General features: G+C 36.8%; 1 protein-coding gene across 6 annotated transcripts in view; it reads right to left on the bottom strand.

The window, feature by feature from the left end:
* The window catches only part of MGAT4D (MGAT4 family member D), a 61985-nt gene that overhangs the window by 5579 nt on the left and 33525 nt on the right, over positions 1 to 22881 (bottom strand). For 4 of the 6 annotated variants that reach the window (XM_070474827.1, XM_020891210.2, XM_020891205.2 and 1 more), the window contains exons 4-9: positions 16722 to 16855; positions 13502 to 13548; positions 6680 to 6793; positions 4903 to 4978; positions 3486 to 3600; positions 869 to 999 (exon numbers count right to left, since the gene is read on the bottom strand). In XM_070474827.1, the coding sequence (XP_070330928.1) occupies positions 869 to 999; positions 3486 to 3600; positions 4903 to 4978; positions 6680 to 6793; positions 13502 to 13548; positions 16722 to 16855 (617 nt within the window). Of the gene's footprint in view, positions 1 to 229; positions 340 to 868; positions 1000 to 3485; positions 3601 to 4902; positions 4979 to 6679; positions 6794 to 13501; positions 13549 to 16721; positions 16856 to 22881 lie in introns of those variants that run through there. The other 2 variants (XM_020891208.2, XM_020891209.2) reach the window with 2 other exon arrangements.

Here is a 22881-nt window from a genome sequence, read left to right as displayed (position 1 = left end):
GTAATGTATACATATAAAATTCATTAAAATACATCTCAAATTTATGTGCCTAATAATGTTAAATAGCAGGCTTATTTAAATTCATTTCTACTGATGTTAACATGTAGGAAAATACTGTATTAAAAATGGTTTTTAAAACTGTAAAGTCATTAAATAATGTACAGTTAATTTGAAACTAAAGTTCAGATAAAGTTAGTTGAAGACTTAAAATATAGGAAATATAGTAATACCTTCAATCTATTAATAAAAGTTTCAGTAGGATGGTATTATCAAATTCTTGCTTGCCCAAAATACCACTCAAATAACTTGTTGATGAAGCAAAGCTGAGTTCATTGTTTACTGCAGTAAGGGAGAAAATACCTTGATATGAGTCTGTTCAAGTCTTGTGCCTATTTTTCAACTGGATTGTTTTCCTGTTGTTGAGTTTTGAAAATTGTCTATATATTCTGAATACAAGTCTTTGTTAGACATGGAATTTACAAATATCTTTTCTATCCTGTGGTGCCTTCTCTTAACAGTAAATTTTGCAACACAAAAGGTTTTAATTTTAATGAAGTCCAATTTATCAACTTTTAAAAATGGATCAAGCATTCTGTGTCATGTCTAAGAATTCTTCACCTAATCCTGGGTCCTAAAGATTTTTTTCCCATGTTTTCTTCTAAAAATTTTGTAGTATCATATTTTATACTTAGGTGATATACTTTGAAATAATATTTGTAACAGGTATATGTTTACATCGATTCTTTTTTAAAATATATATAAATATCCAGTTAAAAAAATCAATGCACTAAAATTTGTAAACAAAATTTAGGTAATTACATCAGAGAGATGGTATTTTCCTAAAAATACAAACTAAAGAAATACTTACAAGAGCTTCTCCTGGGGTACACATCTTTACCAGAAAAATGTCCCCCAAGAGCAAATCTATAGGTTTATCCTTGTAGAACATTAAAAAAAAACGTACAAAGTCAGTTAAATCTTCAGATTTAAATAGCTTTCCTATGGAGAAAAAGTAAACAAAGCCCAATAACTCTTCAGTGTTTATACCACATATCAAAACATCACCCTTATATACAGTTATTCATTCCACTGACATGGGAAAGAGTACAAAAATATTAAAAATTAAATATATCTATTCCTTGCAAAGCTTAAAGCATTAATAAAGTTGGAGGATGATGAAGCAAAATCATATATCTGCTTCAGTATTAAGAATTACCACTTTTGGTGGGATAAGTAAGAAGCAAGTTTAGAATCGTGAATACTCTCAGGAAATTAACTTTGATAACTAAGGAGGATCAACTGTTCAAACCACTTGCAAGATATATAAATAAAATGGAAAGTTTAGGACCTGTAATCTTTCACTTAATTTTTCAGAAACTATGATTTGTAAGCTTATTTACATAGAACTTTATCAACATACTACATTTTTTACTTTTAGTGCTTAATTTTGAATAAAATAGAGTATTATTTCAATACTTGAACATATTTTATAAGAATGTTATTTTCTTTTGTATTTATGATTCTTAAAGATTTACTGTATTTTAAAGTATGATTTAATTACATCTAATTATTTATTTCTAACATATTGCATCTTTAACTTGAAAAATAAAGCTGAAGGTATAAGATTCAGGTAAATTTTCACCTTAAACAGTGTAAAACACATCTAGCCACCTAACAAATATGATAGTAGGATGTAGCAACTTCATTTTTCACTAAGACTTGAGTCTATATGGGTCACTTGATCAAGTGTATGGTTGTATTTGAATTTTAGGCACCTATGTACATAGTAACCAAAACAAGTGATTTAATGATAGAAATAGTTGATTTAATATCTGTTTATCTGCTGCCAGCATTTTGAAAATTCTATTAGCAAGCTCATATTTTTGGAAAATACTGAAAAACAGAATTGTTACTTTGATAACAAAGAAAATGAAGCCTTTATAGATTTAAGCTTAAATAAGAATTCAGTATCATACATATAGTGTTTCTTGTGAATATTCTCTATCCTTCTAATACCTGACTTTTATGAGAAAGGCAAAAAGAACTTAAAATTCTCAAAGTAATAAACCAACAAAATTATCTCTCCAAGCTTTCAGCGGGTATTACTGTCACCTACAATTTTTCTTTTTATTGTAACCAAAGCTGAGGGAGAAAAAAAAAACTTACAGAGTTTTAAAATTGGAATCCACACCACTTTACAGAAACTTTGCGGGGGAAAGGGGTCAGTATATGAAGTGGTAGATATGGAAGAACAGATGACTAGCAGTCAAAGAGATGCTTTATTCTCCTCCCCATGGCAAATAAAAATTTTAATGGATAAAATCAAATGTTTTCAAGTATATGGGGAAGCAGGAACTCAGATGTACTGCCTATGAGAGTATATACTACACAGTCAACCTGCAAAGCAGTCTGGCAGTACTTTTGAGACCTGGCTATGTTTACCCCAGTGATCCCATCCTAGGACACATATATATCACTCCATTTCTTTGTGGCAGCAGACAGCTAGAAGCAGTCAAGGTCCACCACTCTGGGAATGGACAAGTCAAATAGATTATTATGTAGCACTTATGCAACAGTAAGGAAAATGAAAATAAAGCAACATATAGACAGCTATATAATCTAGTTTTGTGGACAAAAACATAAGGAACAGAAATATGTTTATCAAATCACCATTTATGTAAATTTTAAACAAGTACAAACACAATGAACAACAAATCTTTTGCATGGTATCTGGTATTTATATGTATATTCTAGATGAAATATATTGAGTGCAAACCTATCATGAGAGTGGGTGGAAGTGGGGGGTGCTTTAAACAGAAGAATAAAAAAGGTCTCCTGCTTGTAAACAAAGATGAAATGCAATATGAAGCAAGTTAGGTAACCTGGCCTCCTGCAGTGAGGGTTAAATAAAAGAAAATGGGATAGAAGGATGGAAGGAAAAAATGGAAGGAAGCAAAAGGAGTCTATAGAAGAATTATAAAAACAATACATTATGGGCACAATTTTAGGAACTTTTCTGTGCTGGGTATAATTCCTATGTTTTTACACTTTTTAAGCATGTTAGCTTCAGCATACTAGAAATTGAAAGGCCTTCAGAGTACAATAGTCCTGTTAAAATTTCTTCCTTTATAACTTTAATTTTTTGGGTTTCAATATTTTTCTATGTAATATAGAAGTACATCTTAGTCACTGTGCTAATATGTGCCAGACTCAGAGCTAGCATTTATCAGTAATAGCTGCCTTATGTTTTTATAACATGTGAATATATGTCAATCTGCTTATTTATACTGTTTATCTACAAAAAATTTGGTTTAAAAACACATTTTCTGAAATTCAGGTTCTCGAATCTAATCTTTCTGCTAAACTAATAGTATCTTTACAGAAATTATGCCATTCCTTTCCCTTGAGTAACAATCTCTTTGATAAGTTCTTAAAAACTTTTGTACTGAAAATGTTGACCCCACAAAAATAGATCCACTGCTTACCTATAAATCCAAGAACTGAAAACTCAATATAAAGCCAATTATTTGAAGTGATGGTATGTACAAAATCTGTGATTTTTGTAAGGTACATCTTGTTAGCTATGATATCATCTTCCAGCTTAAAAAAAAGGGGGGGGGTGGCATTAGTACCTTTGATGCTTCCCTGGAACAAATTAGCTTGAAAATTGAAAATACAACAGAAAAAAAAACACATTTTTATGATGCAGTAGATTGCTTTTTTAGCTCAATTCATGTTGAGGTTATTTCCTGTTAGTCAATTTTCATTTTCTAATTCTGAGACCAGAGATTATCAGTTTCTTTCCTAAATACTAATAAGTAACATTCAATCTAAATCCTCTTCAGAAGAGTCTATCCACCTGGGTTCATTTTCACACTCACAACTATTTAGTTTCTTGGTTAGGACTAACTGGCTTTACGCTTAGTTGATAAGTGCCACGTTCTGGTGCCAAATATTGTGCTTGGCAAAGAGGTGACAAAAGGGAGCTGGCACTCTTGGCCTCACCTAGCTGGTTAGAAGTATGGTGCCAATAAGCCTAGAAACAGATCTCCATGAGGGGGTGGGGTGGAAAGGAAATTAGAATTTCCTTTTTAAGTTTAATGTGTATTATGTGGAACCTATAGATGAAAAGGGGTTCCTAAATGATCTGGGAAGATGCGCAAGTCCTCAGGCACAATACCAGGGCACAAAATAGAATCCTGTTCTTCCCAAAGGGGATGAGTACATTGGCTGCATCTTGTGTTTCCATTACATTGTCTCTAACTAGGAATTGAAAGGGATTTTGGTTTCTTACTGTAAAAAGAGAAGATCTGGCTTCAGGCCTTTTTCAAATTCCCTCTCTATTCTCCAGTGACAATCTGCAGACTCCTGTCACAACTGTGCACTCTCTCATGTGTGGTATATACTTACTGTTGGAAATGTGATATTATTATTTAACATCACGCAGGAATTTAGAAGGTACAAATTATATACAGTTGATTTATTTCACAAACACATAAGACACTGTAGAGCTGTGTTACTCATAAAATGGGGCAACACAGAATAGCAATGATAACTGTACATATATAGTGTCTAACATAAGTGCCCAAAATACATGTGCTTAATCTAATATACTTGTGGATAGAAAAAATGTAAGTAATATAATTTATTTTCTTGCTAATTTGAGATTTTTTTTTCCATTTGCTTCATGTAATTATAATTTCCTCTGTTAACAGTGACCCAGAAAGAAGACTGACACAGAACCAATTTTAAGCTTCCTTTTGGTGTTTTAATATAATGGATATTTTCCACTTTTTAAGTACAGAGTCAAGTGGAGGGCTACAATGAGGAAGGAAGTAATGGAAGGAGAGAAGGAGGATATAATACTTCCACTTTCAATTATGTATCTAAATAAGGTCTTACCTGTAAATAATACATAGCTTTGGGCTGGGCATACAGCATCAAAAAACAAAAATCTAATACTTGTTTGATTCTCCAACTAGAGATAAATAATAAATTTGTTAACATTTTTCATTTTATTTAATTTTTATTTATAAGCATATCTCAGTAATTAAAAACAAACTTCTTTTACACTTTACTCACAGAAAGTACTCTCCACGTTAAGTGAAACTGAATATCTTGTACTAAAGTTATACTAAAAGGTTTTCCAACTTTATTCAGTGGGCAATGTCTGCCATTACTAAACCAGGATAAGCACAATCTACTTATTTTATGTTTTGGTTAGTCAAATTACCATTTATATAATAAAGTTAATATTCTTCCTGATCTTAGGTCTTGTTTAAACAAAAGTATGAAGAACCATTATACTAATTTAATACTAAACCAGATACTAGGCTGGGCTTCCCTAGTCGCTCAGTGGTAAAGAATCTGCCTGCCAGCGCAGGAGACTCAGGTTCAATCCCTGGGTCAAGAAGATCCCCTTGGAGGAGGAAATGGCAAAACACTCCAGTATTCTTGCCAGGAAAATCCCATGGATAGAGGACCCTCGTGGGCTACAGTCCATGGGGTTGCAAAGAGTTGGACACGACTTAGCAACTGAACAACAACAGATACTAGGCCAGGTCCTGAAGCTCCAGAGAGCAATACACAGCATGGTTCCTGCCCTTCTGGGTCTCATAATCTAGCAGGAAAAACAGAAAAATCATAAACAGAGCCATCAGACAGGTACTACATAAAGATATGGACAATGATGACTTATAATAAGATGGGGAGGGTGGAGCAGAAGGAAGAAGAGCATTCAGTGTAGAGGGGCAGTACTGCAAAGGCATGGATGTGTGAAGGAGCAACCCACCTCTGAGAACACCGTGAGCTGATGGAAAGGAAGTCGAGGACAGTGAGATCAGCAGGGGCCTGCTCATGAAGGGTCTTTCATGACATGCAGGAAACTATATATCTCATATGAAAAAGGATTCTTCTGGATAGAATACGGAGAATGAATTGGAGGTAAGGCTAGGCTAGGATTAAGGGAAGCCAATAAATCTCCAATGGTCTGAACTAAGCTCAAGGCAGAGGACTGGGGATGAGAGGGATAATGCAGAGAGAGAATCTAAAAGTGAAATGATGATGGAGTCAAGAAGGACAGAAGGAAAACAAGGATCTAGAATGTCCCTCAGCTCTGGGACTCTAAAAACTCAGTAAAGTGTGGGTCATTAACAGCAAAACAAGATCTTTAAAAGATATCTAGATTTGGACATACCATTTATTACTTAAAAAAAGAACCTAGTGCCAATAAGCTTCCTGGATAAGACCTTTTTCTGAATCTTAGTGTCTTTTGCTCTATTGAGTTTTGAGGAACCAAATTATTATACTTCTTGTAATACATACCACATTTATAATTGAACAATAGCAATCCTTTGTATGTGTACAGAGATTTCTATTTTTTAGAATTCTTTCATAAACACGACTATTTTGTTTTCACAATGCCTTTCCCATATACATAATGTGGATTTTATTATACACACTAGAAAGTTGGGGAAGTTAAGGAAAAAAGGCTAAATTACCTGCCTCAGATGATCAGCAAATAGAAAAGCTGGGAGTATTAATAGCATCTAGGTGCCAGCCAACAGAAGCTGGCTTCAGCACACCACTGTGCATCAAATATTAACTACTACATGCTAAGTCTAACATTTTATCAGATGAAGCCAGTTATTTAAGGATACCACTTTTCAATATATCATACCTCTCTAATTTTTCTGAGTCGTCAGTTGATCCGGCGGCATGTGATATGTTTGGATAAAAATAAGCAGGTATTGAAATGACTTCTAAGGATCCAGATGTCACCTGCCTTTTGAATCTATAAACAGAAGTAGAGGTGTATAATTGAATTTGATTTAGCAAAATCATACAATTAAAAAGAAGTTCCTTATGTATATCCATACAGTATTTTGATCTGAATTACTTCATGATGTTTCTGATAATGACATCATAAAACTAATACTTTTTAAGCCAAAATATTTCTTTTTTAAGTCAGTGACACATGTAAAAAATTACAATATACAATATAAAATTAATTTCCTCTTATAAAAATTATAAGTACTTTGAATTTTTCAAGTTTTCAATCAGATATGCACTCTAACAGATGCAAGTTAATTGACTAGTTAGCACAATATAGTAACTTCAAAAAAGCAAGAACATTAGAAGATTTAAATGCATAATTTTAGTTTAATAAGAGTCCTACCAAATAACAATGTGGCTCCTGAAATCAGACTGTTATAGAAAGGATTAAGTGTGACTCTTGTCCACAATTCTTTGGAGGAGTATTTTTTAGTCTCTTTATTTTTAAAAGTTAACATTTATAGACCAATAAGGACATCATTAAAATGCATAAAATACTGCTCACAAAAGCTGTACTATAAATCTTGTACCATCAAGGTAATAATGAGAGACCAGGTAGAGCATTTTAAATGGTTTTCCATAAGAGAAAAATAATGTGACTTTAAATGAGATTTAAATCTAGGCATGGCATTATTTATTAAAATGGAAGCAGGACAGAGCTTATATGCATGATTTGAATTAGGTGCAAAATAGGCAGTCCTCGCTTTGAATTTCAGTTACATTTTAATTAAATAATGTCCGTTTTCCCCAACACTTTTCAAATGTGAGTCTTCATGGAATATTAGCTGAATAACTGTATAAAGTACAAACTTCACTTCCCAACTCCTCAGTTCATAAATCACTACATAAGTAACAGATGCACCTCATCTCGTCACTTCTCCCCAAGTCTGCTGGTAACTGGTCACCATGCATCTGCTTTTCAGGTCACTGGTAGCCAGCAAAACATGCAATTGTGTTGCCTCCTGGTCTCCTAGTAATAAACAAACCCATTGTGACACTGAACAAAATAACCAAAAGAGGGGACTGGCTAATAGGTGAAAGTACAGATAGTGATAACGCTGGAACTTTCTCTGGATGCAACTAAATGATCACAGACCTTGGGAATGTTGACACCTTCACTCTCCAGAGACCCGGGGTGTGCAGCACAACTGCGAAGTGAAGGTGAACTTGCCTGACATAAATGAGGAAGATGCTTGTAGCAGAAACGATATCCCGTAGGATATGATGCTGGCAAAAATCTTCACGTTAAAGGAACACTCAGAGATGTTTCATGACATTGAAAATGTAAATGATAAAATGTAGGTGCCTGATCCAAACTCAGGAGTAATGACAATTTGCCAAGGCATAAAAAAATGTTCACTCTGAATTTTAAGTTATAGGACAGGAAAAAGGCAAACAATGTTTAAACTACTCTTAATAAATTTTCTAAATGAAATACTTTAGAAATACTTTAGAAAGATGGTAACGATAACCCTATATGCAAAATAGGAAAAGAGACTCAGATGTATAGAACAGACTTATGGACTCTGGGAGAAGGCGAGGGTGGGATGTTTCAAGAGAACAGCATTGAAACATGTATATTATCTAGGGTGAAACAGGTCTCCAGCCCAGGTTGGGTGTATGAGACAAGTGCTCGGGCATGGTGCACTGGGAAGACCCAGAGGGATCGGGTGGAGAGGGAGGTGGGAGGGGGGACTGGGATGGGGAATACATGTAAATCCATGGCTAATTCATTTCAATGTATGACAAAAACTACTGTAATGATGTAAAGTAATTAGCCTCCAACTAATAAAAATAAATGGAAAAAAAAATAAAAAAATAAATAAATTTTCTAAATGAAATACTTTATTCTCAGTGATTTCCATGTTTTATTTATTTATTTTTTAATTGAAGTATAGTTGGTTTACAATATTATATTAGTTTCAGGTGTACAACACAGTGATTCAACATCTCTATAGATTATACTCCATTTAAAATTATTACAAAATAATGGCTATATTTCCCTGTGCTGTACAGCATTTCCTTGTTGCTTATTTATTTTATACACAGCTGTTTGTGGCTGCATCTCACTCCTCCCCTATCCTCTCCCCACTCTATCTGTGCATCTGTCTGTTTTGTTATGTGCATGCTTATTTTTTGGATTTCACATGTAAGTGGTAACAGGATATTGTCTTTCTCTGACTTATTTCACTAAGTGTAATACTCCCTAATCCATCCATGTTGTTGCAAATGGCAGAATGCCTTTCTTTTTTATGGCTGAGTAATACTCCATTTGTTGTGGTGTTGTGCTCAGTCTTCTCCGGCTCTTTGTGACCCCATGGACTGTAGCTCAATCAGCCTCCTCTGTCGATGGGATTTTCCAGGCAAGAATACTGGAGTGGGTGGCCATTTCCCACTCCAGAGAGATCTTCCCAAACCAGGGATCGAACCTGCATCTCCTGCCATTTGGCAGGTGGGTTCTTTACCCCTGAGCTACCTGGGAAGCCCAGCATTCCCTGATATATACACATATCTCACATCTTTATCCATTCATCTCTCGATGGGCACTTAGGCTACTTCCATATCCTGGCTATTACAAACAAAGCTATGAACACAGGGATGCATGTTTCTCTTCTAACTAGTGTTTCCATTCTCTTCAGATACACACCCAGCAGTGGAATTGCTGGATCTTACAGCAGTTCTACTTTTAGTTTTGGGGGGACTCTCCACAGTTAGTGGCTGCATGAATTTACATTCCCAGCAACAGTGCACAAGCATTCCCTTTTCTCTACACCCTTCACCAATATTTATTATTTGTAGACTTTTTGATGATAGCCATTTTGACAGTCATGAGGTGATATCTCATTGTGATTTTTGATTTGCATTTCTCTGATGTTAGTGATGTTCAGCATTTTTCATGTCTCCATGTTTTAAATTACAGTGTACTAGATGAATATTAGTTTTACTATATTTTTCATTTTTCTATACATTTATAGCTGTCAGAGAGTATTAAACATTTTGACCAACGTTTAATGGTCATGAAACAATTGCTTGCGATTATGTAGTCATATCCACAGGAAATATTTGTAAACCTGTGTATCCTTTTTAGCTGATTCTGTCAAGAATCGCTAATAAGGATATCAAACTAGCATGAATTAACGCCATTTCAGGATAATGTGTCTTCTGTGAACAGTGGTTTATCATTCAGAGTAAAGCAACTGGTAGGATAGCATGGGATATGACGGCATTTTAAGGATTTGCATATAACACAACTTTTTTCCTAGGACATCTTTGGGGAAAACTAGACATCCATGGTGTTTTATTTAGTCTTGCTCAACTCTGTCTCCTTTTATACACATCAGCTATTTCAAGCCTTCCATACTGTTCTCAAGTTTATAGGCTGCCAGTTAGCTCCTCATTCTCAATGTATGCTCTTTACCTCTCTCACAGAGGAGAGAGAGAGCTACCTTTAAGGAGGGGACTGTTTCATTACACCTTCCTTGTCCAAACAATTTTGTCTTACGCTTTCACCCATTCTCATCTTTTTTTCACTTAGTCCTGCCTACATCTCCATGTGTACCTTGCATCCAATCCCCTGCAGTCCTTGCTCTATCAGCTTCTTCCCTCTTCACCTGAGCACACAGAAAAACCCTCAAGTTGCTCCCATCTCAGAACTCCCCAAACATGTCTCCCTCGAGCTAATTTTAACATTTCTCCCCGTCAGTTAAGCTCATTTAGAAGAGACTAATTTTTGAAAATTTTACTATGAAAATTACCCAAAATATGCAAATCCCAAATCACCTGATTTAACAACCATTAATTTTTTTAACTTGTTCATCTATGCAGTCCACATTCTTTCCTTAAGAATTTTAAAACAAATCATATATATCATATTTTACCCTTAAATTCTTCAGTGTGAAATTGTAAAAGGAAATTTGTATTTATGTAACGACATGATAGGATCACATCTCACAAAACTAAGAGTAATTATTTAACATCACATAATACTCAGTGGATATTCACAAATCCCTAGTAGTTTAAGTACAGGGTCTAAAGGTGGGGGGTGCGGATAAGATGTTCAAGTGAGTATTCACTTAAGATCCTCTCATTGTAATTGGTTATCTGTTATTTCTTTTTTAAGCTTATTATCTAGACCAGTCACTATAGTTTTTCTTTCTTTCTTTTCCCCCATGCAACTGTCATTTTGAAGGAAGTGGGTCAGCTGTCCTAAAGAAGGTCCCACATCCTAGGGGTTTGCTCCAGATTACTTTCTCCTCTCACTGTGTATACTCTGAACTGGAGCTTAGCTCTAAAGGCGTGATTAAATTTGATGAGATAAAATGTATATTTTAAGGCAGGACAAAAAAATTTAAGCATAAAATTCTTTGTCCCAACCCTCTCCCCCAGTGTACCATGTGCTTCTGCATTCCACACACATTAACCAGACCCCCTCAAACATGGGAGTGCCAGCTAATCCATAAAGATCCTTTTTCTTCCCCCTTTCTTCTGGCATAAGTTTATTAGAAGATTAGTATCCTTTCTCAACTCTGTAAGGGTTTGTAGTGACTTACTGCTCACCACTTTGTATGTGCTTATCTGGACTATGTATCGTTGGGGAACTTTAGGTAGACCAGCACTCTCATTTTGATGTATGATCCTCTGTCTCAAAAATGCAACTGACTTCTACCAGGGGGAAGGAACAGTCCTCAGAGCTTCTGACAGTCTGTCTCCAAGGTTTTAATCCTAATTAGGCTCTACTAAAATTCTCTTTTTCCTTAACTTATTAATTAAATTTTCATTGACAGATTCAAGGTCGTTTCGTTTTGTTCTGTTTTGAGGTTGGTGACCAAATACACCCCACAGTTATTTCTTGGTGCATTTCCACTGCATCATAACAGAAGGCACAAATGTCTGACTCTCTAACTTGCAGTAACACAGGCCCCGATTAGAGGGTCAGGGAGGGGAACTTGATCCCTTCCCCCTATTAACAATTATCCATCTGTTCTCAGCCCCCATTTCCCCACTTCCACAGTGCCAGATATTGTAGGGTGGGGGTCTGCAAGCCACCATTCCAAGACCCGTTGCCTGCTCCTTCCAGGTAGTCCCACGGGAGGCAGGAAGGAAAGAGACCGGAAGGCAGTAGGAGGATATTGTCCACAAGGCTGGTTTCTGGAGAAGTCTCCGGCAGCGGCCTGGAGCGCAGCGACCGGGCAGCACCGCCAGGAGCAACAGGGCTGTGTCCCAGCATCGAGCACAGCGTAGCAGCCGCGCACAGCCTCAGACCTCGGGGCACAACCCCCTCTTCCGTTACGATTCTCCTGTCTCCTTTCTCCTTCTTTTTCTTCTCTCAGCTCTTGTGAACTTTTTTGGCTAATTTTATAATTTTATTTTTTATATTTATTTATTCAGCTGCACTGGGTCTTAGTCATGTCAGGGCATGTAGGATCTATTAACAGTTCCCTGAACAGGGATTGAACCTGGACCCCTGCATTGGGATCAAGGAGTCTTAGCCACTGGACCACCAGGGGAGTTCCATGGCCAATTTTTTTGTATTAAATTGTCTCTATTTCCTCTCTCTGAACCACCAAGAGTTTCCCATTTGGCTGCTGACTGATACACCTTCCTTGAAAGCTTCCCCTCCACCTGTCAGTCACTTCATGATATGCCTGAATCAGTTATGTTTCAAAATGGCGAGCTGCCAATTCTATGCATTCCACAGTCACTGACTGGAATTCTTTTAGCTAGAATAAGTTGGCTTCATCCGCTAGAGCTATTTGGTGAGGGAAAAACAAAAAAAGCAAAGCACTGCTGGCTGAAACAAGCATGTCTGTTAACCAGATTCAGCTTGAAGGCAACCCTAGCTTGTAGCACAAATAGCACACAGCCCTAGCACTGATCAAAAGGCTTTTCATGATCTCATCATGACCTGCCTTATCTCCCATCAGTCTTTCCTCCTTAATTCCAAACATCTACTACATTCAGTCCTTACAGTCCCTCCCCAACAAACTCCTTCTTTGGACCTTCTGCCTTCCCAAGCAATTCTATTTGCCAGGCATTCTCTTCTCCTGTCTGCCTGAAACATGTCTAATTACACTTGCACGCAGTCCAATTATTAAGTTCTCATGAAAGTCCTTCTTGGCTGAACCTAGAGTTAAATGCTTCGTTCTCACATTGCCCTTCCCATTCCACCAGCTTCCTTGCTGGGACTTGCTTTTTTTTTTCTCGCCAGTTGTATGGCCCACTTAAGCATAAGGATTTGGAAGGCTGGGTCCATTCCACAGCATCTTGCTTGATAAAAAATTGCATATTGGTTCATCAGCACGTGCTTGCATCTCCTGGGCTGCATGCAGCAGGAGATTCTAAGCAGAAGCTGGGATAACTTCATACAGTAAGGAACACAAGAATGCTTTAAAAATAATCCAGCAGGCTTCTCTTGGAGGCCATGGATTTCATGAAGAATAGATACTATAAAAATAATATCATGACAAATATGGACTTTAATAGGTAGATGATGTACAGAATTGGGGGGAAATTATAAGCTACATTTCATCACAGCATTGATAGAGCTACATGATATTTTTTTCTGCACAGTTACACTCATTAAATAGAATAAGACACTAATAAAATCATGTAATTGGACAGAAAAATGAAAGAACAGTTATTTTTAAATTTATCACACAGTACTTACTTTTTTGTAATCATGTCAACCACGGATTTTACATAATTTTCATTACTCTAAAAATGAGAGAAATATTTTACTAAAATGAAGAAGCATGCCTCATAGTTCTACTAATACATGTAAATCTAGTTTATGTGTGGAATGTTATATGTCTTAATATTTCTACTGTTTCTACTTTCTATGAAAGAATTTAAAATATTCATGCATCTAAAAGATATGACTGGAATACTGAAAACACTTTATTCTCCCTTTGTCATAATATGAAATATCACTACACATTATTTACAATTAGAAATTAGTACACAAAAACTTATGTATCTAAAACAGTTTTGTCCTAAGAATGGGATGGCTTATTTCAAAGAACTGCCCTTTTTTGAAAGTGTCTTCATTTTATGAGTATTGTACTACAAGGAGCTTTCTTTAAAATTACACATTTTTCGAGAGAGTATTTGTTGGCTTGATTCCCAAATTTCCTTTCATCAGCAAACTGTGTGTATGTACTCTGCTATGTTAGGTGACAGATTCATCTGTAAGTAGCTTTTTTTTTTTTATTGTAGTGGGTTTTGTCATACATTGACATGAATCAGCCATGGATTTACATGTGTTGTAAGTAGTTTTTGATGGCTTATACTTTCAGGTAATTTTTTTTTTACATAACCTATGGCATTTATAACATGTAGCCTCAGGGCCCACAAGCATTCCCAACACAAAATTTTGAGAATATTTGAATACTTATAGTTCTACTACTGTCAAATCCAAGTAGTCTGAAACGCAACTTTGAATGTATATAGTTAGACTGCTTGTTTAAAACGCTCAGCCATGATACAGACCACTCTATTATAGTACTTCAGTTTCTTTAGACAAAAATGGAATCACAAGCTATTTCTTAACCACTGAAACATATGTTAAACGTACTACTAAAGTTATACCTCTTAAGCATTCTATATTCCATTTTAAAATTTGTCCCCCAATATTTTATTATTGGTCTAAACATTTTAGGCAGATGTGCCAACAGTAAAGAAATAAAGATTGTAATATGTAACACACGGTAATGTGATAAAACATTTTGGAGATTATGTAAATGCTTCCAATATTAAAAAATTAAACTTGGACAGAATGATTATTTAACCTTTTATTTCTATGTTCCTATTAATTTTTCTGCTTGTTTTGAGTTTTTCTGCATTCTAAGACATGTTTTTCATAGAAAATTCAAACAACAGAGAAAAAAATTTAAAGGACAGCAGAAATCCCTTTAACTCCCAATATCCATGCCCATCAGCAGACGAATGGATAAGGAAGCTGTGGTACATATACACCATGGAATATTACTCAGCCATTAAAAAGAATTCATTTGAATCAGTTCTAATGAGATGGATGAAACTGGAGCCCATTAAACAGAGTGAAGTAGGCCAGAAAGAAAAACACCAATACAGTATACTAATGCATATATATGGAATTTCAAAAGATGGTAATGCTAACCCTATATGCAAAACAGAAAAAGAGACACAGATGTACAGAACAGACTTTTAGACTCTGTGGGAGCAGGTGAGGGTGGGATTTTTTCAGAGAGAACAGCATTGAAACAAGTATACTATCAAGGGTGAAACAGATCACCAGCCCAGGTTGGATGCATGAGACAAGTGTTCAGGGCTGGTGCACTGGGAAGACCCAGAGGGATGGGATGGAGAGGGAAGCGGGAGGGGGGATAGGGATGGGGAACACATGTAAATCCATGACTGATTCATGTCAATGTATGGCAAAAATCACTACAATATTGTAAAGTAATTAGCCTCCAACTAATAAAAATAAATGGAAAAAAAACCTCCCAATATCCAGAGATAACCATTATTAATATTTTGAAGATCATCATTTTGAGGTTTGTTCATTCTTTTTTTTTATGTATTCTATCATCTATTTTTCCTTGCTTCCTTTCTTCTATCACAGTTTCTATAGATAATATAATCTCAAACATGATACTTTACAACTTTTTTCAGTCAACAATATGATACGGACATCTTCTATATCACTGAATATGGATATTCATTCTTTCAATGGTTACAAATTATTGCAACAATAGACAAAAGTACTTACCCTCTCACTGATACCTATTTTGACTGTATCTAATATGCTGTATTATAAAACAACAGTGCACTGAAAATCTTTGAAATTGTCACTTACTGAACACTTGCTATGTGACATACATCACTGTAAATACTCCCCAAATACTAGCTAATTTAATGGCCAAAACATCCATATACTGTAGGCAATATCATCACTATTTCACAAATAAGGAGAGTGAAGCATGGAGAAGTTAAGTAACTTGTTCACGTTCACAAGGCAGGAAGTGGAGCAGCTGGCATCTGAACCTTGGCAATCTAGATCCAGGCTCTGTTCTCAATCATATGGGCACATTTTGTGCTATACTATGTACGACAAACATACTGTCACTGTCTACTGTCACATATTTATTATTTTGAAATTCTTGCTTGATTATCTCTTTAGGATAACTCCCAAGACTTGAGATTTCTGATTCACACATTTAAAATCTGATACCTTCTGCCAAATTCCCCTCTGAAACACCTTTTATGGTGTTAATATTTATACCACACTGTACAATTTTACATGGCATTAGAGGCAAGACAGAAAACTTTGGGCCACTAGAGAGATGCAGATTTGAACGTGCTCTACTAAGTGCTGGGAAAACTATTTACTTTAAGATCCAGGTTTTTCATCTGGATACCTACTTTATAGGGAATGCAATGCAGGTTATAAATAATGTATATAAAAATTGTCCACAATCCTTCAGACATAGAAAGGAGTCCCTCAACTAATCATAGTTACAGTGACTTAATACAAATTATCTCTTGATTCATATACCAACCTTTTCTTGGGCTGGACAGGTTTTATTACTATAGCACCCATTTAAATGTCCTGTTTTTAAATATAATTTCTGTACCTTATAGTATACAGGGCTCCTGGTAACATATTTAACAATATAATCATATTTATCCACATAGAACTGTTTCATTTCCCTTAAACTGATGGTGGTATCAAACAAGTATTAAATACACTGTTATTCAAAAAAGGCATCTAGCAGATGCTTTTTAAAATTTAAGATAAAATTCAACATGATGCAGTGATTACCACAGAGGAAATTATCACTGTGATTACCACAGTGTTTAGAGACTATGGGTTAGAAGTGAGGGGACCATTCATTTTTCATACATACATCTGCGATAGAGACGATCACCACAGAGTCCTTCTCTTCTGGAAGAGTCATCCTGGAGAGGAGAGAGGTCAGTGTTTGCTTCAGGTAACTGTAATTTCCTCTGTTGACAGTGGGAATACCCAGGGCAAAGGTAACTGCAGGCACAGGAATATGGTATCATTTCAAAGCACAGAGAAAAAGATAATTTAGCATTAATATGTACGCTCATTACTATGTTTCAGTTAGTTGTGTGGTCATCAAAAAAGTATTTGAAACTCTATTGCAAAAATAATCCAAACTGCTGTTAAGTTTTATCACATATTTTCTTTTTGAGGAAATTCCAATTTGCAGAGGATTGTTAGCAAATGCATTAAATAGACTCTATGATGCTCTCACGTGAAGAGTTTCAATGTACTGAAAAATAAAACTAGCCATTCTCCACTTATTACAGCTTTCATCTAACTGGGTACAAAACATCATACACTGGCTGATTTTCTATTCTTCTTTCTAAGGAGATGCTGGAACCTGAAATAGGAAAAATACTTTGAAATATTTTCACCTGTGAAAAAATTGTATGAAGTAATTTTTAAATGACTGATGGAATCTATCAGGCATGGATCCATGCCTTTAAGTGACTTTTATTGCATATTAATGACTGAAGCATTAGGAGAACAGACCCCATGTTATTCCAATACATGTTAATATTCTATCAGCAAAGTCTACCCAAACTCAATCTTCACTGTACCAGTGCTCAGCTATTTGAGTTGGGTCAAGATATAATCAGTCAGTTCAGTCGCTCAGTTGTGTCTGACTCTTTGATACCCAATGGACTGCAGCATGCCAGGCTTCCCTGTCCATCACCAACTCCCGAAGCCTACTCAAACTCATGTCCATCGTGTTGGTGATGCCATCCAACCATCTCATCCTTTGTCGTCCCCTTCTCCCACCTTCAATCTTTCCCAGCATCAGGGTCTTTTCCAATGAGTTGGTTCTTTGCATCAGGTGGCCAAAGTATTGGGTTTCAGTGTCAGCATCAATCCTTCCAATGAATATTCAGGACTGATTTCCTTTAGGATGGACTGATTGAATTTCCTTGCAGCCCAAGGGACTCTCAAGAGTCTTCTCCAACACCACAGTTCAAAAGCATTAATTCTTCGGTGCTCAGCTTTCTTTATAGTCCAACTCTCATATCCATACATGACTACTGGAAAAACAATAGCTTTGACTAGATGAACCTTTGTTGGCAAGGTAATGTCTCTGCTTTTTAATATGCTGTCTAGGTTGGTCATAGCTTTTCTTCCAAGGAGAAAGTGTCTTCTAATTTCATGGCTGTAGTCACCATCTGCAGTGATTCTGGAGTCCAAAAAAATGAAGTCAGCCACTGTTTCCACTGTTTCGCCATCTATTTGCCATGAGGTGACAGGACAAGATGCCATGATCTTAGTTTTCTGAATGCTAAGTTTTAAGCCAACTTTTTTACTCTCCTCTTTCACTTTCATCAACAGGCTCTTTAGTTCTTCTTTACTTTCTGCCATAAGGGTGGTGTCATCTGCATATCTGAGGTTATTCTTATTTCTCCCGGTGATCTTGATTTCAGCTTGTGCTTCATCCAGCCTGGGATTTCGCATGATGTACTCTGAATATAAATTAAATAAGCAGGGTGACAATATACAGCCCTGATGTACTCCCTTCCCAATTTGGAACCAGTCTTGTTCCATGTCCAGTTCTAACTGTTACTTCTTGACCTGCATACAGATTTCTCAGGAGGCAGGTCAGGTGGTTTGGTATTCCCATCTCTTGACGAATTTTCCACAGTTTATTGTGATCCACACAAAGGCTTTGGCATAGTCAATAAAGCAAAAGTAGATGTTTTTCTATCCTGTCCTGCCTTAATTTCCACACCTTTATAATGGAGATAAGTACTTCGAGAATGGCTCAGTGAGGAACTCAGAAAAATCCTCTCCCTAAAAAGCAATAATCAAACTGTAAAACAAAGCTGTCAAAACCATCAGAGCCTTGGTATACAAAACACTGAGAGGTGTTTACTTGAGAAAAATTACTGAACTTCAGTGGCAGCAGTAAGAATCAGGATTTCCCTGATTACTATTGTGTTTGAACATATTTTCATATGTTTATTGACCTTTGGATATTCTTTTGTGAAATCCCTGTTCAAGATTTGTCCGTTTCTCTATTAAGTTGTCTGTATTTTCCTTACTGATTGACTGATGCTCTTTATAGATTCTGAATATGAACCCTTTGTCAGTTATATGTATTATGCATACCATCTTCCATCACAGGTTTCCTAAAATTAAGAAAAGACACTCTTAACTTTAGCATTGTGCAATTTATCAATCATTTCCTTTATGGCCAGTGCTTTTTGATTCCTGCTGAGAAATGTTTGCTTATCTTCAAGTCCATAAAGATGTTTTCCAGATCATCTTCTAGCTGATTTATTATCTGCCTGTTATATTTAGATCTACAATATAGATCTAAATATACAATATATTTAGATACCCAATACATTTAGATATTATATCTAAATATACAATATATCTACAATATATTTAGATCTACAAATCCACCTGGAATTGATTTTCATGAATGGTGTGAAGCAGGAGTCAAGTTTCAGATTTGGGGATCTACTCTCAGAAGCAATTTCTTGAATGGCTTCCCGTGTCTTAGGATAAGGAACACATTCACAAAAGTCTGCAAGGCCCGTAGTGACCCAGCCCCAACCTACCTCTTCTGTTTCAACTACCCTCTCTCGAAACCAGTCTTCCTTGGTGTCTTTCAGCTTCCCAGACTGATCATTCAGTCCTCTTTCCTCTCCAGGCATCTGCACATGCCATTCCTTGGTGCCCAGAAACGCGCTGTGCTAGTTCTACTCACTCTAAGTGGATTCTAACCTCGTCTCTCATACAACTTGTCCTTTGTGTTGCTACCCATGTGTCTTCCTACCTAGACTGCAAGCTGAGTGAGGGTAGACTCTGCTTATCTTGTTCACCATTATTATGAATCCAGCATTAACATAATGACTGCCACATAATAATGTCCAAAAACCTGGGGTGGATAAACACAGCCAAACTCCTCTATTATGTGGCCTCCGTTTCATGTTTTACTGCCGATAGTCACCAGCCCCAATTGCACACACAAACCACATCTTTTTTCCAAGTCCTCTTGCTGTTAGACCTTTCACATTCTTTCTTCTCCTTTTCTGCTATCCACCATCTGCCTTTTCTCTACTTGCATGCATGCATGTGTGCTAAATTGCTTCAGTTGTGTCCAACTCTTCGCGACCCTATGGACTGTAGTCCACCAGGCTCCTCTGTCCATGGGATTCTCCAAGCAAGAATATTAGAGTGGGTTGCCGTGCCTTCCTCCAGGGGTTCTTCCCACCCCATGGATCGAACCCATGCAGGAGAACCTGCATCTCCTGCATTGGCGGGCAGATTCTTTATCACTAGCACCACCGGGGAAGCCCTTTTCCTTACTCATTCCATTGTAATTCTTTTTACCCTTTATGTCTCACTTTAGATGTCATCTCCTCCAGAAAGTCTTCCCTAATTCCGCAAGTACAGATTAGCCTTCCCTAAATCCCCAAGTAGATTTGGCTCTACCCTTGTATATTCTGTCAGAGCACTGATTAATTTCTATTGTAATTGTTTCCTCATTTGTCTCTAAGAGGATAAGTTCTGCATCTGTTCACCACTATCTCACTGGAGCCTAGTAAGTGTTTGGAGCTGGGCAGAAGCTTGTTAAAGGAGGAAACGTGGAAGCCTTCACAAAGAAGTTCACGAAGAAGTTGTCAGTTAAGCTGAAAAGTCATATTGGATAAGAGATATGACAAGTTAGTTGTGGACTGACAGGAGGTGATATGTTCCTTATAGGCAATTATCAACTGATCACTTGTAGGGAATGTATGGGGTTGCTGCAAAAAAAGGAAGTGGCAGAAAATGAGATTTGAAAGATATAAACTACTGTGCATATACCATATCAAGGAGTTAATGTCACTCTATATGCACTGAGCATCTACTGAAGGATTTTAAGGAACAGTTGTGCATGATGAGTTATGCACTTAAATATGTACATCTGAGGAAAGTATTAGTAATGAACTGACTTTGGCAATACTAAAGCCAAGAGAAAAATGACAAGTCTATTTCAATAGACTGGGCAAGAAAAGAAGGCTGAATGAAAAGTAGTTACAGAGGGGCTATAGAGAGTAGAAATTATCTGAGATATATCAGAATAGAGAAGATACAAGCCTGATGACAGGTTCCCCAGGAGGCCATGCTACAGACTTCAGCACTCTTGCAAATGTTTTATGTCATCTTTAAGATAACTAAAATCTCCCTTTAAATTAGTTCTGGTGATGAAGGTTTATATGCAAACCTCTTCTCCCAAGAACCTAGGAAATCCTAGGTCAATATATTCAGCACTGATTATATATCAATATAATCAAACCTGATCAATATATTCAGCACTGGTTGGAAAGAAGGAAATAGTTGGGGGATTGGACAATTATTCAGGATTTAATACAGCACTGATAACTGGTTTATTTCAACACCCCGAGCTCCCACACAAGGAATTCCATTGCTCTTCCCAGTTACCAACCTCTCTCTCTCCTTCCTTTCACTCTATATCATGGGCTTTGGTTTATCTTTTCTGATGCTTATCCAAGGCTGGGCTTCTCCTTGGTATCCAGTATCTTAAGAGTTACTGGGGACTGATTTTATCTTTTCTGTGTCTTTCAACTCCTCCTCTTTCTGTATAATGTAGTTTTGTCTGGTGTGCACTCTTTCATACATTCACTCATGTGTATGTACATATTTATAGGCCACAATTAAAATACTTCTAGGAAGGAATATGATGCATGTGAAGACCTCTACAAGTGTGATCTCAGAGAGTTCCATCATCTCTCTAGGCCTCAGGTAAGAAATAAAGATAATCACAGCCCCTACTGCATTGGATTGTGAGAATGAAATGAGATAATCAAAGAAAACATCAAACTTGGTATATGGGACACAGAATTCAGTAGATGGAAAACAATGTCACCTGGCTTCTCCATCCCAACACAACAGATTTGTTAGAGGCATGTGACATAGACCAACACTGTTTATTCCCAAGGAACTGCCAAGAGCAGAGGTCAGCTCACTTTTTCTACTGAAGGGCCAGACAGTACAATTTTCAGCTCTTGGGCTGTATCATCTCTGCTGAAGCTACTTATCTCTGCTGCTGCAGCACAAAAGCAGTCAGAGACAACAAGTGAACAATGAGCATGACTATGGTCCAATAAGGCTTCTTAAAGACAGGCAAATCTGGCCTGCAGGCTCTGGTTTGCTGACCTCTGACCTGGAATGACTCACTCATTGGAATGAACGTGGTTGGTGGGAATGGCAGGTGTTCTGCGACTTAACCTAATATCCCTGCTTCCAATGCAAATACTTTTTCTCTTCTCCTATACCTGGTGAAATTGAACTCATTCTTCAAGGCTTAACTCAAGCATTACCTCTTCTGTAAGGCTTTTGTTGACTTTGCTCCTCAGAAAGATGAGGCAATAGGAAGACAACCAGATAAGAAATAGATTTATCAAAACCAAAGGAGATGAACACTGGGGTGCATGTGTCTCTTTCAGATCTGGTTTCCTTGGTGTGTATGTCCAGAAGTGGAATTGCTGGGTCATATGGCAGTTCTATTTCCAGTTTTTTAAGAAATCTCCACACTGTTCTCCATAGCGGCTGTACTAGTTTGCATTCCCACCAACAGTGTAAGAGGGTTCCCTTTTCTCCCAGATGAATGGATAAGGAAGCTGTGGTACATATACACCATGGAATATTACTTAGCCATTAAAAAGAATTCATTTGAATCAGTTCTAATGAGATGGATGAAACTGGAGCCCATTATATAGAGTGAAGTAAGCCAGAAAGATAAAGAACATTATAGCATACTAACACATATATATGGAATTTAGAAAGATGGTAATGATAACTCTATATGCAAAACAGAAAAAGAGACACAGATGTACAGAACAGACTTTTGGACTCTGTGGGAGAAGGCGAGGGTGGGTTGTTTTGATAGAACAGCATCAAAACATGTATATTATCTGTAGTGAAACAGATCAGCAGCCCAGGTTGGATGCATGAGACGAGAGCTCGGGCCTGGTGCACTGGGAAGACCCAGAGGG

This window comes from Odocoileus virginianus, chromosome 12, assembly GCF_023699985.2.
Source record: "Odocoileus virginianus isolate 20LAN1187 ecotype Illinois chromosome 12, Ovbor_1.2, whole genome shotgun sequence".
Lineage (NCBI taxonomy): Eukaryota > Metazoa > Chordata > Mammalia > Artiodactyla > Cervidae > Odocoileus > Odocoileus virginianus.
This window is presented reverse-complemented; position numbering and strand designations above follow the sequence as displayed.